Source organism: Pseudoliparis swirei, chromosome 23 (genome assembly GCF_029220125.1).
Source record: "Pseudoliparis swirei isolate HS2019 ecotype Mariana Trench chromosome 23, NWPU_hadal_v1, whole genome shotgun sequence".
Lineage (NCBI taxonomy): Eukaryota > Metazoa > Chordata > Actinopteri > Perciformes > Liparidae > Pseudoliparis > Pseudoliparis swirei.
The window spans coordinates 23,057,734-23,075,213 of record NC_079410.1 but is presented as its reverse complement, the minus strand read 5'-3'; the positions used below and the strand labels follow the sequence as shown (position 1 = coordinate 23,075,213).

At 49.4% G+C, this 17,480-nt stretch overlaps 1 protein-coding gene across 1 annotated transcript; it reads right to left on the bottom strand.

The window, feature by feature from the left end:
• Positions 1–7,256: 7,256 nt before the first annotated feature.
• On the bottom strand, positions 7,257–12,739 carry nosip (nitric oxide synthase interacting protein). The gene is made up of 6 exons (XM_056407266.1): positions 12,646–12,739; positions 12,365–12,459; positions 11,155–11,260; positions 9,862–9,943; positions 9,298–9,433; positions 7,257–7,640 (listed from the first exon to the last, which is right to left on the bottom strand). The coding sequence occupies exons 2-6, from the start codon at positions 12,432–12,434 to the stop codon at positions 7,429–7,431; spliced, it is 606 nt and encodes a 201-aa protein (XP_056263241.1). The 5' UTR covers positions 12,435–12,459; positions 12,646–12,739; the 3' UTR covers positions 7,257–7,428.
• Between the last annotated feature and the right edge of the window lie 4,741 nt (positions 12,740–17,480).

Sequence of the window (17,480 nt, the reverse complement as noted above, 5' to 3'; positions counted from 1 at the left end):
CCAATGCAGTTTTTATTTATTTAAGGCTCCTCGTGCACACCAGGTCCAAAGGAATAACAATAACAATAATAGTTATTATATTTTATATATTATTGTAATGTGTATTGCATCGCGTCTCATCAGTAGTGATAGTCATCAAAAGTACTCCCAAACTACAACTTCAGGGTACTTCCTTCAAAATAAAGCTCACAACCATCTCAACATTGAATGAAACGCACTAAACTAATTCAGGGTCCATCTGAAGCGTGTTAAACATGCTGAGTCATGTGCTCCCTGTTGACCTGTATGATGAGTCATTGTATATCAGCAGTTCATTTTGTGACCGTCACAGCACCCTGCGTCTCTGGTGGTTATCGAGATTAATATCACATGACCCTGAGGGGACATGTGATGTAATAAAGACCCTCATGGGGCCCCTCGGCTCGTCGGGCCAGTGATGTTGAGACGACTTGAACCTCCCATTGGTGGGGAGAGTTTAACTATAATTAAAAGTTTTCATAAAGACAAAAGGAACAGATGATGAACTTCAGACGGATGAGAAGATAGTCAGATCAAAGATGGTGAACATGTTAGTTCATTTACAGCTGTGTGTAATATGTTGTCCTTACAGTGTATAAAGAAATACATAGTAATGGCTGAATTCATAACCTAGCACTGTAAGTAAATATATGTATATGACATATGTATAATACATATTGTATATATAAATATATTATATATCAGTGGACACTCAACATGTAGAGAACATATGTATATCATTTAAATAAATTGTGTATATATAACTTGTGTATATACAAATTATATTAATACATGTTAAATATAAAGATAAATATATATAATTATAAATATATATATATAGGGCTCACTGAGCGAATACAAATACATTCTTATATAGGAATGAAAAGTTATATTATATTCCATTTCAAAGTGAGCTAATGTGTCTGTCTACCTGTAGAATGTGTTCTCACTTCCTGTAGAATGTGTCCTCACTTCCTGTCTACCTGTGGAATGTGTTTTCACTTCCTTTGTACCTGTGGCTCGTGTCCTCACTTCCTTTGTACCTGTGGCTCGTGTCCTCACTTCCTGTCTACCTGTGGCTCGTGTCCTCACTTCCTTTGTACCTGTGTCCTCACTTCCTGTCTACCTGTGGAACGTGTCCTCACTTCCTGTGGCTCGTGTCCTCACTTCCTGTCTTAGCTGTGTCCTCACCTCCTGTTCCCTGTCTACCTGTACTCAGGTCGTGTCCTCACTTCCTGTGGCTCGTGTCCTCACTTCCTGTCTACCTGTGGAATGTGTCCTCACTTCCTGTGGCTCGTGTCCTCACTTCCTGTGGCTCAGGTCCTCACTTCCTGTCTACTCAGGCTCGTGTCCTCACTTCCTGTGGCTCGTGGTCCTCACTTCCTGTCTACCCAGGGCTCGGTCCTCACTCTGTCTACTTCAGGATCGTGTCCTCACTACCTGTGGGCATGTGTCCTCACTCTCGTGATCAGCTTCTCCAGACACTCCAGAGTCACCTCCTCCCCTGGCCTCGGACATGAGGGAGGAGGACATGAGGAGGAGGACATGAGGAGGAGGAGGGAGACAAGGCTGGGACATGAGAGGAGGAGGACATGAGGACACGGAGGGAGGGACATGAGGACACGAGGAGGAGGTTACATCTTCTCTCAAGGACATGGGAAGAGGACATGAGGACATGAGGGGAGGAGGAGGACATGAGGACACGGAGGGAGGAGGACATGAGGACACGCCTCAGACGGAGGACAAGGGAGGGAGGACTGAGGGAGCTGAGGGGACATGAGGACACGGAGGAGGCATGAGGAAGAGGCATGAGGGGGGAACCCTGAGGGAGGACATGAGGGAAGGAGGACATGAGGACACGGAGGAGGACATGAGGAGGAGGACATGAGGGACACAGGAGGCATGAGGGAGGACATGAGGGAGGAGGACATGAGACACGGAGGAGGACATGAGGAGGAGGACATGAGGGAGGAGGACATGAGGAGGAGGGAGGGACATGAGGACACGGAGAGAGGACATGAGGGAGGAGGGGACATGAGGACATGAGGACATGAGGGAGGAGGACATGAGGACACGGAGGGAGGACATGAGGGAGGAGGAGGACACGGAGGGGAGGACATGAGGGAGGAGGGACATGAGAGAGGGAGGAGGAGGACATGAGGGAGGAGGGCATGAGGGAGGAGGACATGAGGACACGGAGGGAGGAGGGCATGAGGACATGAGGACACGGAGGAGGACATGAGAGGGAGGACATGAGGGAGGAGGACATGAGGACACGGAGGGAGGACATGAGGGAGGAGGACATGAGGACACGGAGGGAGGACATGAGGGAGGAGGACATGAGGGAGGAGGACATGAGGACACGGAGGGAGGACATGAGGGAGGAGGGCATGAGGACACGGAGGGAGGACATGAGGGAGGAGGGCATGAGGGAGGAGGACATGAGGGAGGAGGACATGAGGGAGGAGGACATGAGGAGGAGGACATGAGGAGGGGGACATGAGGAGGAGGACAGGAGGATAGGGAGGACAGGAGGAGGACAGGAGGAGGGACATGAGGACACGGAGGAGGACATGAGGAGAGGAGGACAGGAGGAGGAGGACATGAGGAGGGGGACATGAGGACACGGAGAGAGGACATGAGGGAGGAGGACATGAGGACACGGAGGGAGGAGGACATGAGGGAGGAGGGGACATGAGGACACGAGGGAGGGCATGAGGGAGGAGGACACGGAGGGAGGACATGAGGGAGGAGGACATGAGGGAGGAGGGCATGAGGGAGGAGGACATGAGGACACGGAGGGAGGACATGAGGGAGGAGGACATGAGGGAGGAGGACATGAGGGAGGAGGACATGAGGGAGGAGGGCATGAGGGAGGAGGACATGAGGAGGAGGACAGAGAGGAGGAGGACATGAGGGAGGGAGGACATGAGGGAGGAGGACATGAGGAGGAGGACATGGGAGGAGGAGGACATGAGGGAGGAGGGACACGGAGGAGGAGGACATGAGGAGGGACATGAGGACACGGAGGAGGAGGACATGAGGGAGGACAGGGAGGAGGGCATGAGGGAGGAGGGAGGACATGAGGGAGGAGGGAGGACATGAGGACACGGAGGGAGGAGGACATGAGGGAGGAGGACATGAGGACACGGAGGGAGGACATGAGGGAGGAGGGGACATGAGGACACGAGGGAGGGCATGAGGGAGGAGGGCATGAGGGAGGAGGACATGAGGGAGGAGGGCATGAGGGAGGAGGACATGAGGGAGGAGGGCATGAGGGAGGAGGACATGAGGACACGGAGGGAGGACATGAGGGAGGAGGGGACATGAGGACACGGAGGGAGGACATGAGGACATGAGGGAGGAGGACATGAGGACACGGAGGGAGGACATGAGGGGAGGACATGAGGGAGGAGGACATGAGGGAGGAGGACATGAGGACACAGAGGGAGGACATGAGGGAGGAGGGGACATGAGGACACGGAGGGAGGACATGAGGACACGGAGGGAGGACATGAGGGAGGAGGGGACATGAGGACACGGAGGGAGGACATGAGGGAGGAGGACATGAGGACACGGAGGGAGGACATGAGGGAGGAGGGGACATGAGGACATGAGGAGGACATGAGGAGGAGGGACATGAGGGAGGACATGGGGAGGAGGACATGAGGACGGAGGAGGACATGAGGACACGGAGGAGGACATGAGGGAGGGAGGACATGAGGGAGGAGGACATGAGGGAGGAGGACATGAGGACACGGAGGGAGGACATGAGGGAGGAGGGCATGAGGGAGGAGGACATGAGGGAGGAGGACATGAGGGAGGAGGACATGAGGACACGGAGGGAGGACATGAGGGAGGAGGGGACATGAGGGAGGAGGACATGAGGACACAGAGAGGAGGACATGAGGGAGGAGGACATGAGGGAGGAGGACATGAGGGAGGAGGACATGAGGGAGGAGGGCATGAGGGAGGAGGACATGAGGACACGGAGGGAGGACATGAGGGAGGAGGACATGAGGGAGGAGGACATGAGGGAGGACATGAGGACACGGAGGGAGGACATGAGGGAGGAGGGGACATGAGGACACGGAGGGAGGACATGAGGACACAGAGGGAGGACGGGACATGAGGACACGGAGGGAGGACATGAGGACACGGAGGGAGGACATGAGGGAGGAGGACATGAGGACACGGAGGGAGGACATGAGGGAGGAGGACATGAGGACACGGAGGGAGGACATGAGGGAGGAGGACATGGAGAGGAGGACATGAAGACATGGAGAGGAGGGAGGAGGACACGTAGGGAGGACATGAGGGAGGAGGGGACATGAGGACACGGAGGGAGGACATGAGGGAGGAGGGCATGAGGGAGGAGGACATGAGGACACGGAGGGAGGACATGAGGGAGGAGGACATGAGGACACGGAGAGGAGGACATGAGGGAGGAGGGGACATGAGGACACGGAGAGGAGGACATGAGGGAGGAGGGGACATGAGGACACGGAGGGAGGAGGACATGAGGGAGGAGGGGACATGAGGACACGGAGGGAGGACATGAGGGAGGAGGGGACATGAGGACACGGAGAGGAGGACATGAGGGAGGAGGACATGAGGGAGGAGGACATGAGGACACGGAGGGAGGACATGAGGGAGGAGGACATGAGGGAGGAGGACATGAGGGAAGGACATGAGGGAGGAGGGGACATGAGGACACGGAGGGACGAGGACATGAGAGAGGAGGGGACATGAGGACACGGAGGGAGGAGGACATGAGGGAGGAGGACATGAGGACACGGAGGGAGGACATGAGGACATGAGGGAGGAGGACATGAGGACACGGAGAGAGGACATGAGGGAGGAGGGGACATGAGGACACGGAGGGAGGACATGAGGGAGGAGGGGACATGAAGACATGGAGAGGAGGGAGGAGGACACGTAGGGAGGACATGAGGGAGGAGGGGACATGAGGACACGGAGAGGAGGACATGAGGGAGGAGGGGACATGAGGACACGGAGGGAGGACATGAGGGAGGAGGGGACATGAGGACACGGAGGGAGGACATGAGGACACGGAGGGAGGAGGACATGAGGGAGGAGGACATGAGGACACGGAGAGAGGACATGAGGGAGGAGGGGACATGAGGACACGAGGACACGGAGGGAGGACATGAGGGAGGAGGGGACATGAGGACATGAGGACACGGAGGGAGGAGGACATGAGGACACGGAGGGAGGACATGAGGGAGGAGGACATGAGGGAGGGGGACATGAGGACACGGAGGGAGGACATGAGGGAGGAGGGGACATGAGGACACGGAGGGAGGACATGAGGGAGGAGGGGACATGAGGACACGGAGGGAGGACATGAGGGAGGAGGACATGAGGAGGGCAGGAGGAGGGGGACATGAGGAGGAGGACAGGAGGAGGCCGACATGAGGACATGAGGAGGGGGACATGAGGACAGGAGGAGGACATGAGGGAGGAGGGGACATGAGGACACATAGGGAGGAGGACACGAGGGAGGAGGGGACATGAGGACACAGAGAGGAGGACACGAGGGAGGAGGGGACATGAGGACACAGAGGGAGGGAGGAGGACATGAGGGAGGAGGGACATGAGGGAGGAGGGGACATGAGGACACGGAGGGAGGACATGAGGGAGGAGGACATGAGGACACGGAGAGGAGGACATGAGGGAGGAGGGGACATGAGGACACGGAGGGAGGACATGAGGGAGGAGGGGACATGAGGACACGGAGAGGAGGACATGAGGGAGGAGGGGACATGAGGACACGGAGAGGAGGACATGAGGGAGGAGGGGACATGAGGACACGGAGGGAGGACATGAGGGAGGAGGACATGAGGACACGGAGAGGAGGACATGAGGGAGGAGGGGACATGAGGACACGGAGGGAGGACATGAGGGAGGGGACATGAGGACACGAGGGAGGAGGACATGAGGGAGGAGGGGACATGAGGACACGAGGGAGTGCATGAGGGAGGAGGGCATGAGGGAGGAGGACATGAGGGAGGAGGGCATGAGGGAGGAGGACACGAGGGAGGAGGACATGAGGGAGGAGGACATGAGGACACGGAGGAGGACATGAGGGAGGAGGGGACATGAGGACACAGAGAGGAGGACATGAGGAGGAGGACATGAGGGAGGAGGGGACATGAGGACATGAGGGAGGAGGGGACATGAGGGAGGAGGGGACATGAGGACACGAGGGAGGACATGAGGGAGGAGGGGACATGAGGACACAGAGAGGAGGACATGAGGGAGGAGGGGACATGAGGACATGAGGGAGGAAGGGACATGAGGACACGAGGGAGGAGGGGACATGAGGACAGGGAGGAGGACATGAGGAGGGGACATGAGGACATGAGGAGGAGGACATGAGGGAGGAGGACATGAGGACACAGGGTGGGAGGAGGGACATGAGGACACCAGGTGGGAGGGCTGGGGGGTCTCTTCCTCCAGGGGGTCTGGGGGGGTCTGGGAGGTCTTCCTCCTCCAGGGGGTCTGGGGGGGTCTGTGAGGTCTTCCTCCTCCAGGGGGTCTGGGGGGGTCTGGGAGGTCTTCCTCCTCCAGGGGGTCTGGGGGGGTCTGAGGCCCTCCAGTCTGCCCTCCTCCAGGGGTCTGGGGTCTTCTCTCCAGGGGTCTCTCCAGGGGTCTGGAGGGGGTGAGGTCTTCTCTCCAGGGGTCTGGGGGCTCAGGAGGTCTTCCTCTCCAGGGGTCTGGGGGGTCTGGGGGTCTTCCTCCAGGCCTCCAGGGGTCTGGGGGTCTGGGAGGTCTTCCTCCTCCAGGGGGTCTGGGGGGGTCTGTGAGGTCTTCCTCCTCCAGGGGGTCTGGGGGGGTCTCTGAGGTCTTCCTCCTCCAGGGGGTCTCAGCTCTTCTCATGAGGTCTAACCGCTGCTGGGGGACAGGCTGTCTGATGAGCAGGACCGAGCTCATCATCTTAATGGGTCCAGGGGAGGACATGAGGACTTACCTGAGACTGAGGGACAGGGAGGAGGGGAGAGAGGGAGGAGGGAGAGAGAGGAAGGAGAGAGAGGAGGAAGAGAGAGGAGGGAGAGAGGAGAGAGAGGAGGAAGAGAGAGGAGGGAAGGAGAGAGAGGGAGAGAGAGAGAGAGAGGGAAGGAGGGAGGGAGGGAAGGAGAGAGAGGGAAGGAGGGAGAGAGAGAGGGACGGAGAGAGAGAGAGAGAGGGACGGAGAGAGAGAGACAACTGAACACTTCAGCCTGGAGGAGACGAGCTGAGATCGACCAGTTTACACAGTCAGGCTCTAAAGGTCAACATCAAACAGAGAGGGCCACACACACACACACGTGTAAATAGTGACCAGCAGGTGTGTCCTCTGCACACAGAGCGTGTTGTGTTCAGGATCAACCACAAAGAGCGTTCATGTCAAAGTGACTCGTGGATCAGAGAGGAAACACTCTGACCGCGGGCGGCGGGTCGTTGACTCACTGGCTTCTTGAGCAGGGTGGGCTTGGACTGGGGGGTCAGGGAGGGGATCCAGAAGCTGGGCAGGCTCTGGCTGCAGGACGCCACGGAGCCAGAGGAGGGCTCTGCTGCACCGCCCTCAGGCCTGGAGGCCTCCGCTCCGGGGATCAGGCCTACACACGGGGACCGATGAACAGGTTCATCCACACGACCAATGAACAGGTTCATCCTCATGACCAATGAACAGGTTCATCCTCATGACCAATTAACAGGTTCATCCACATGATCATGAAGGATCCTCACCACCCCAACAACAGACTGTTTCAGCTGCTGCGGTCAGGCAGGCGCCTCCGTAGTCACGCTGCAAGAACAGAGAGACTGAGACGGAGTTTCTTTCCTCAGGCCATCAGGATTGTGAACTCCGACCTCACCAGGACCCCCACATAGACCCACACAACTGCCCCTCTTAGGCACACACACACACACACACACACACTTACTGTAAAATTGTGTTGTTTTTTATTGTAAATAGTGTGTACTTGTTGCCCTTGCACATTCCTGCTGAGCATTGCCACTTTCATTTCACTGCACACCCTGTGTGTATGTGACAAATAAAACATCTTGAATCTTGAATCTTGAACAGGTTCATCCACATGACCAATGAACAGGTTCATCCTCATGACCAATGAACAAGTTCATCCTCATGACCAATGAACAGGTTCATCCACATGACCAATGAACAGGTTCATCCACATGACCAATGAACAGGTTCATCCTCATGACCAATGAACAGGTTCATCCTCATGACCAGTGAACAGGTTCATCCACATGACCAATGAACAGGGTTCATCCTCATGACCAATGAACAGGTTCATCCTCATGACCAATGAACAGGTTCATCCACATGACCAATGAACAGGTTCATCCTCATGACCAATGAACAGGTTCATCCACATGACCAATGAACAGGTTCATCCTCATGACCAATGAACAGGTTCATCCTCATGACCAATGAACAGGTTCATCCACATGACCAATGAACAGGTTCATCCACATGACCAATGAACAGGTTCATCCTCACGACCAATGAACAGGTTCATCCTCACGACCAATGAACAGGTTCATCCACATGACCAATGAACAGGTTCATCCTCATGACCAATGAACAGGTTCATCCTCATGACCAATGAACAGGTTCATCCACACGACCAATGAACAGGTTCATCCACATGACCAATGAACAGGTTCATCCTCATGACCAATGAACAGGTTCATCCTCATGACCAATGAACAGGTTCATCCTCATGACCAATGAACAGGTTCATCCACATGACCAATGAACAGGTTCATCCACACGACCAATGAACAGGTTCATCCACATGACCAATGAACAGGTTCATCCTCATGACCAATGAACAGGTTCATCCACATGACCAATGAACAGGTTCATCCTCATGACCAATGAACAGGTTCATCCACATGACCAATGAACAGGTTCATCCTCATGACCAATGAACAGGTTCATCCACATGACCAATGAACAGGTTCATCCTCATGACCAATGAACAGGTTCATCCTCATGACCAGTGAACAGGTTCATTGCGCTGCGAGTGTGAGAGCGTATGGCGGCTCATATTTACAGCGTCTTTCTTTGAAAAGAATATTCATTATTTTAACTCGGCGTAAATGAACACGAGTAAAACACTTTTCTATTACTTTTTACGGATTTTTCCCCACAGGACTTTTCCAGGCCTGTAAATAACCACTTTGAAAGTCCAGGCCTCCTCCAGGTGTCCCAGGAGCGTCTCACTGAGCCAGATGTGCACGCACCAGATGTGAAGGGGTTGATGGGCTTGGACACGATGCTGTTCTCCTGGACCTTGAACCGCTCCACGCGCTCCCTCTCCTCGGACTTGGACTCCAGGCGGCTGTCGCTCCTCTGCGTCTGCTTCTGCTTCTCAAACGCCTGAGGAACACAAACGCAGCACGCCGGCTCAGAACGCACAGGTACAGGTGAATAGACGGACCGGTAGACAGATGGGTTCAAGAAAACAGGAACAACCATTTCTAATTATGTGAAAACACACATTTCACTAGAAGTTGTTTCAGGTGATCAACATAAAGGTCAGCTCTGTTTCCACGTGACGCCCCGTGTGGAGGAGGAGCCTTCAGCTGGAGGAGGAGGAGGAAGAAAAGATGAAGGAAAAGGATGAGAAGAAGAAAAAGACGAAGAAGTAGGAAAAGAAGAAGACGATAAGAAGAAGTAGGAAAAGAAGAAGGAGAAGGATGAGAAGAAGAAGACGATAAGAAGAAGTAGGAAAAGAAGAAGGAGAAGGATGAGAAGAAGAACAAGAAGGGTGGTGAGACGGTGGAGAGGACTGAAGGAACGTTTACCTTCATTCTTTTGGCAATCTCAGTCTTCTGGTGCAGAATGTATTCCAGGATGGCCTGTTTCTCATACAGGAACCCGTCTAAGCTGCACAGGAACAGGACAACACGCGAGGTCACAGGTCAGACAGTACACGTGAGGTCAAAGGTCAGGGTCAGACAGTACATGTGAGAGTACATGTGAGGTCACAGGTCAGGGTCATACAGTACATGTGAGGTCACAGGTCAGGGTCAGACAGTACATGTGAGGTCACAGGTCAGGGTCAGACAGTACATGTGAGAGTACATGTGAGGTCACAGGTCAGGGTCATACAGTACATGTGAGGTCACAGGTCAGGGTCAGACAGTACATGTGAGGTCACAGGTCAGGGTCATACAGTACATGTGAGGTCACAGGTCAGGGTCAGACAGTACATGTGAGAGTACATGTGAGGTCACAGGTCAGACAGTACATGTGAGGTCACAGGTCAGGGTCAGACAGTACATGTGAGAGTACATGTGAGGTCACAGGTCAGGGTCATACAGTACATGTGAGGTCACAGGTCAGGGTCAGACAGTACATGTGAGGTCACAGGTCAGGGTCATACAGTACATGTGAGGTCACAGGTCAGGGTCAGACAGTACATGTGAGAGTACATGTGAGGTCACAGGTCAGGGTCATACAGTACATGTGAGGTCACAGGTCAGGGTCAGACAGTACATGACAGTACATGTGAGGTCACAGGTCAGGGTCAGACAGTACATGTGAGGTCACAGGTCAGGTCATACACAGTACATGTGAGGTCACAGGTCAGGGTCAGACAGTACATGTGAGTACATGTGAGGTCACAGGTCAGGGTCATACAGTACATGTGAGGTCACAGGTCAGGGTCAGACAGTACATGTGAGGTCACAGGTCAGGGTCAGACAGTACATGTGAGGTCACAGGTCAGGGTCAGACAGTACATGTGAGGTCACAGGTCAGGGTCAGACAGTACATGTGAGGTCACAGGTCAGGGTCAGACAGTACATGTGAGAGTACATGTGAGGTCACAGGTCAGGGTCAGACAGTACATGTGAGGTCACAGGTCAGGGTCAGACAGTACATGTGAGGTCACAGGTCAGGGTCATACAGTACATGTGAGGTCACAGGTCAGGGTCAGACAGTACATGTGAGGTCACAGGTCAGGGTCAGACAGTACATGTGAGGTCACAGGTCAGGGTCATACAGTACATGTGAGGTCACAGGTCAGGGTCAGACAGTACATGTGAGGTCACAGGTCAGGGTCAGACAGGACACGCGTGTGCATGTTGACATACGTCATCACTGGGTTCTGACAGGGCTGCAGGGACAGGCAGCAGCAGTCGAAGTCCTTGATGGCGTCTTTGCCCAGCCGGATGCTCTGCGTGCCGTAACCAGACGCCACTGAGCAGGAGGAGAGCACAACATGGAGGTGAGTCAGGGAGGTCTCACAGGGACCTGCTGCTGCCATGACAACGACTGAACACGCAGAACATTCACACTGATGTTCAGAAAAAGTGAATTTATAAGCATGAAATAGGAATAGGGCAATCACAATCTAGATGAGAGGACAAGCTTCTGACCCACAAGATCCTCTCCACCGATGTTATGCACCATCACCAACACAATAACGTGTGCTAGTTCAAGAACAACATGACACTATCTCTCCAGGTGAAGCGGTCTATGAGTACATTATAATCTGACATCATGGACAGAGGAAGCAGCTTCTTGAACAGATGGAGAAGTTATGGTCGGTGGGTGGAGCCGGCAGGTGTGACCGAGTCTAAATTATGAGCTACATCTGAGCTTCATATTTATTTGTTCGTATTTATTTGGTTTCTTCATACTTATTTGTTCATGTTTACTAGTTTATATTTATTTGCTTTGTTCATATTTATTTGGTTTCTTCATATTTATTTGCTTTCTTCATATTTATTTGGTTTCTTTATATTTATTTCCTCATATTTATTTGGTTTCTTCATATTTATTTGGTTTCTTTATATTTATTTGTTCATATTTATTTGTTCATGTTTATTTGGTTTCTTTATATTTATTTGCTTTGTTCGTATTAATTTCTTCATATTTATTTGGTTTCTTGATATTTATTTGTTCATATTTATTTGGTTTCTTTATATTTATTTGTTCATATTTATTTGTTCATGTTTATTTGGTTTCTTCATATTTATTTGCTTTGTTCGTATTCATTTGTTCATATTTATTTTGTTTGTTCATATTTATTTCTTCATATTTATTTGGTTTCTTCATATTTATTTGGTTTCTTTATATTTATTTCTTCATATTTATTTGGTTTCTTTATATTTATTTGTTCATATTTATTTGTTCATATTTATTTTGTTTCTTTATATTTATTTGCTTTGTTCGTATTAATTTCTTCATATTTATTTGGTTTCTTGATATTTATTTGTTCATATTTATTTGGTTTGTCTACATCTGAGCTACGCGTAGCTCGGTGAGCTGTAACGCCGCGCAGCTCGACGCGGGTCTCACCCGTGTCCTTCCTCTTCTCGTGGTACGTGTACACCGCTCCGGCCGTGCAGTTCTTCCCGTGGCGCGTCATGGCTCTTCTCCTGTACGTCGCTGGTCTGTGGGCGATAGAAAGAGAAATGGGCTGTTATTGTAGCATTTAGCATCGATGCTAATACGATAACATTAACATTAAAGTGGACGTAGAAAACACGCGCTCGGATTATATTCAGAAAATGTCACATTAAGAAAATACATAAACAAGAGTTGTGGCCAAAAAAACAAATTTTAACTTAGTCATTTACATTTCCTATGATGCTTGTTTACGAATCACAAAGCTAACGATAACAGTCGACGTTTACCACTTCCGCTCACTCCACTTCCGGTCATGCTCCTTCTTCTTCTACGTTTTAAGGCCATTGGCATCTTTCATGTTGCACTACTGCCACCTTCTGCTTTAACTTCTCCATAACGCCTGTGTTGTCTGTTGTGTCTGTTTGCCCCATAAAGCTTAAACCCCTGGTATACATACATATATATATATATATATATATATATATACATATATATGTACACACACATATATATATATATATATATATATGTATTTATTGTTCCAAATAAATATGAAGAAACCAAATGAATATGAACAAAGCAAATAAATATAAACAAATAAATATGAAATAAATAAATACGAAAAAAACTAATTAATATGAAGAAACCAAATAAATATGAACAAAACAAATTAATATGAACAAGTAAATATGAAAAAATAAATAAATATGAAGAAACCAAATAAATATGAAAAAGCAAATAAATATGAAGAAACCAAAATAAATATGAACAAAGCAAATAAATATAAACATGAAAAAATAAATATGAAGAAACCAAATAAATATGAACAAATAAATATGAAGGAATAAATATAAAGAAACCAAATAAATATGAAGAAATAAATATGAAGAAATAAAATAAATATGAACAAAGCAAATAGATATGAAGAAACCAAATAAACATGTACAAATATATATGAACAAATAAATATAAAGAAACCAAATAAATACGAACAAATAAATATGAACAAATAAATATGGACAAAGCAAATTAATATGAACAAATAAATATAAAGAATTAAATATGAAGAAATAAATATGAACAAATAGATATGAACAAATATATATGAAGAAACCAAATAAATATAAACTAGTAAACATGAACAAATAAGTATGAAGAAACCAAATAAATACGAACAAATAAATACGAACAAATAAATATGAAGAAAAAAAATGAAAAAAAATATGAACAAATAAATATGAACAAATGAATATGAACAAAGCAAATAAATATGAACAAATAAATATGAACAAACCAAATAAATATTAACAAATAAATATTAACAAACCAAATAAATATTTACAAACCAAATATATTTGAACAAATAAATATGAATAAATAAATCTGAAAAAAGCAAATATATATGAACAAATAAATATGAATAAATAAATATGAACAAATAGATATAAACAAATAAATATGAAAAAAGCTCATAAATGTTAACAAATAAATATTAACAAATAAAACCCAGAACAAAAGCCTCTTGTGAAAGGAGGAAGAGCCCATCAGATGAACTGAACTAACTGACCTGCAGTTATCCCAGCAGCATGCCCATGTAAGGTCACGCTCAGGTTGCTATGGTTAATGATGTGGTGAGGGTGGTACGGGAAGCAGCAGCAGATAATAAGCTGGACGAGACCTCCTCCGTAAACAACGATCCCCCATAGAGAGCACGCCCAGCAGTTACAGCGTTAATGATGCACCCTCACTTTGAACTGAGCCTATCAGCAGTTAGCAGGATTAATTATCTTTAAACTGAGTCCATCATCATGCGTGAGCAGCATTATCCTCTGTATCTTCAGCCTGAGCCCATCAGCAGCAGCCATCACTCCATCCTGACGCCGCTGCACATGCTTTATGCTTTCTGGGCTCCGGAACATCACTTATTACCACATTCACAGAGAATACGGAAAATAAAATGTGAATGAACATGATGAGTTCTATCCATGACTGGTAATGATTATTATGATGTGGTTCATTGAAATAAGCAGTAAGTGGCGGTAAAGCTGCAGTTAAACACAAAATGGTGGAAAAAGGTAGAACACAAGAATGGATTGGATTCAATCTGTTGTCATTGCACAGAGTCCAGGTACACAGAGTCCAGGCACACAGAGTCCAGGTACACAGAGTCCAGGTACACAGAGTACAGGTACACAGAGTCCAGGTACACAGAGTCCAGGTACACAGAGTACAGGCACACAGAGTACAGGTACACAGAGTCCAGGTACACAGAGTCCAGGTACACAGAGTCCAGGTACACAGAGTACAGGTACACAGAGTCCACAGAGTCCAGGTACACAGAGTACAGGTACACAGAGTCCAGGTACACAGAGTACAGGTACACAGAGTCCAGGTACACAGAGTACAGGTACACAGAGTCCAGGTACACAGAGTACAGGTACACAGAGTACAGGTACACAGAGTACAGGTACACAGAGTCCAGGTACACAGAGTCCAGGTACACAGAGTCCACAGAGTCCAGGTACACAGAGTCCAGGTATACAGAGTACAGGTACACAGAGTCCAGGTACACAGAGTCCAGGTACACAGAGTACAGGTACACAGAGTCCACAGAGTACAGGTACACAGAGTACAGGTACACAGAGTACAGGTACACAGAGTCCAGGTACACAGAGTCCAGGTACACAGAGTACAGGTACACAGAGTCCAGGTACACAGAGTACAGGTACACAGAGTACAGGTACACAGAGTACAGGTACACAGAGTACAGGCACAGAGTCCAGGTACACAGAGTCCAGGTACACAGAGTACAGGTACACAGAGTACAGGTACACAGAGTACAGGTACACAGAGTCCACAGAGTCCAGGTACACAGAGTACAGGTACACAGAGTCCAGGTACACAGAGTACAGGTACACAGAGTCCAGGTACACAGAGTACAGGTACACAGAGTCCAGGTACACAGAGTACAGGTACACAGAGTACAGGTACACAGAGTCCAGGTACACAGAGTACAGGTACACAGAGTACAGGTACACAGAGTACAGGTACACAGAGTCCACAGAGTCCAGGTACACAGAGTACAGGTACACAGAGTACAGGTACACAGAGTACAGGTACACAGAGTCCAGGTACACAGAGTACAGGTACACAGAGTACAGGTACACAGAGTACAGGCACACAGAGTACAGGCACACAGAGTACAGGCACACAGAGTACAGGCACACAGAGTACAGGTACACAGAGTACAGGCACACAGAGTACAGGCACACAGAGTACAGGTACACAGAGTACAGGCACACAGAGTACAGGCACACAGAGTACAGGCACACAAAGTACAGGCACACAGAGTACAGGCACACAAAGAACAGGCACACAGAGGACAGGCACACAAACTACAGGGACACATAGTAGAGGCACACAGAGTCCAGGTACACAGAGTCCACAGAGTCCAGGGACACAGAGTCCAGGTACACAGAGTCCAGGTACACAATTTGTGTACCTGTACTCTGTGTACCTGGACTCTGTGTACCTGGACTCTGTACCTGTACTCTGTGGACTCTGTGTACCTGTACTCTGTGTACCTGGACTCTGTGTGGACCTGTGTACCTGTGTACCTGACTGTACCTGGACTCTGTGTACATGTACTCTGAGTACCTGTACCTGTACTGTGTACCTGGACTCTGTGTACCTGGACTCTGTGTACCTGGACTCTGTGCCTGACCTGTGTACCTGTACCTGTACCTGCGACTCTGTGTACCTGTACTCTGTACCTGTGGACTCTGTACCTGTACTTTGTGTACCTGGACTCTGTGTACCTGGACTCTGTGGACTCTGTGTACCTGTACTCTGTGTACATGTACTCTGTGTACCTGGACTCTGTGTACCTGGACTCTGTGGACATGTACTCTGTGTACCTGTACTCTGTGTACCTGTACTCTGTATACCTGGACTCTGTGGACTCTGTGGACATGTACTCTGTGTACCTGTACTCTGTGTACATGTACTCTGTGTACCTGGACTCTGTGTACCTGGACTCTGTGGACTCTGTGTACCTGGACTCTGTGTACCTGTACTCTGTGCCTGTACCTGTGTACTCTGTGTGACTCTGTGTACCTGTACTCTGTGTGCCTGGACTCTGTGCCTGTGTACTCTGTGTACCTGGACTCTGTGGACCTGTGCCTTGACAAAGTACAGGCACAGAGTCCACAGAGTCCAGGCACACAATACAGGCACACAATCCAGGTACACAGAGTACAGGTACAGAGCACAGAGTCCAGGCAGACAGACTCCGGGCACACAAATTACAGGTACACAAAATCCAGGTACACAGTACAGGTACACAAAGTACAGGTACACAGAGTACAGGTACACAAAATCCAGGTACACAGAGTACAGGTACACAAAGTACAGGCACACAGAGTACAGGCACACAGAGTACAGGTACACAGAGTACAGGTACACAGAGTCCAGGTACACAGAGTACAGGTACACAGAGTCCACAGAGTCCAGGTACACAAAGTACAGGTACACAAAATCCAGGTACACAGAGTACAGGTACACAGAGTACAGGTACACAGAGTCCAGGTACACAGAGTCCAGGTACACAAATTACAGGTACACAAAATCCAGGTACACAGAGTACAGGTACACAAAGTACAGGTACACAGAGTACAGGTACACAAAATCCAGGTACACAGAGTACAGGTACACAAAGTACAGGCACACAGAGTACAGGCACACAGAGTACAGGTACACAGAGTACAGGTACACAGAGTCCAGGTACACAGAGTACAGGTACACAGAGTACAGGTACACAGAGTACAGGCACACAGAGTACAGGTACACAGAGTACAAGCACACAGAGTCCAGGTACACAGAGTACAGGTACACAGAGTACAAGCACACAGAGTACAGGTACACAGAGTACAGGCACATAGAGTACAAGCACACAGAGTACAGGTACAGGTGCACAGAGTACAGGCACACAGAGCAGGCACACAGAGTACAGGTACACAGAGTACAGGTACACAGAGTACAGGCACATAGTACAAGCACACAGGTA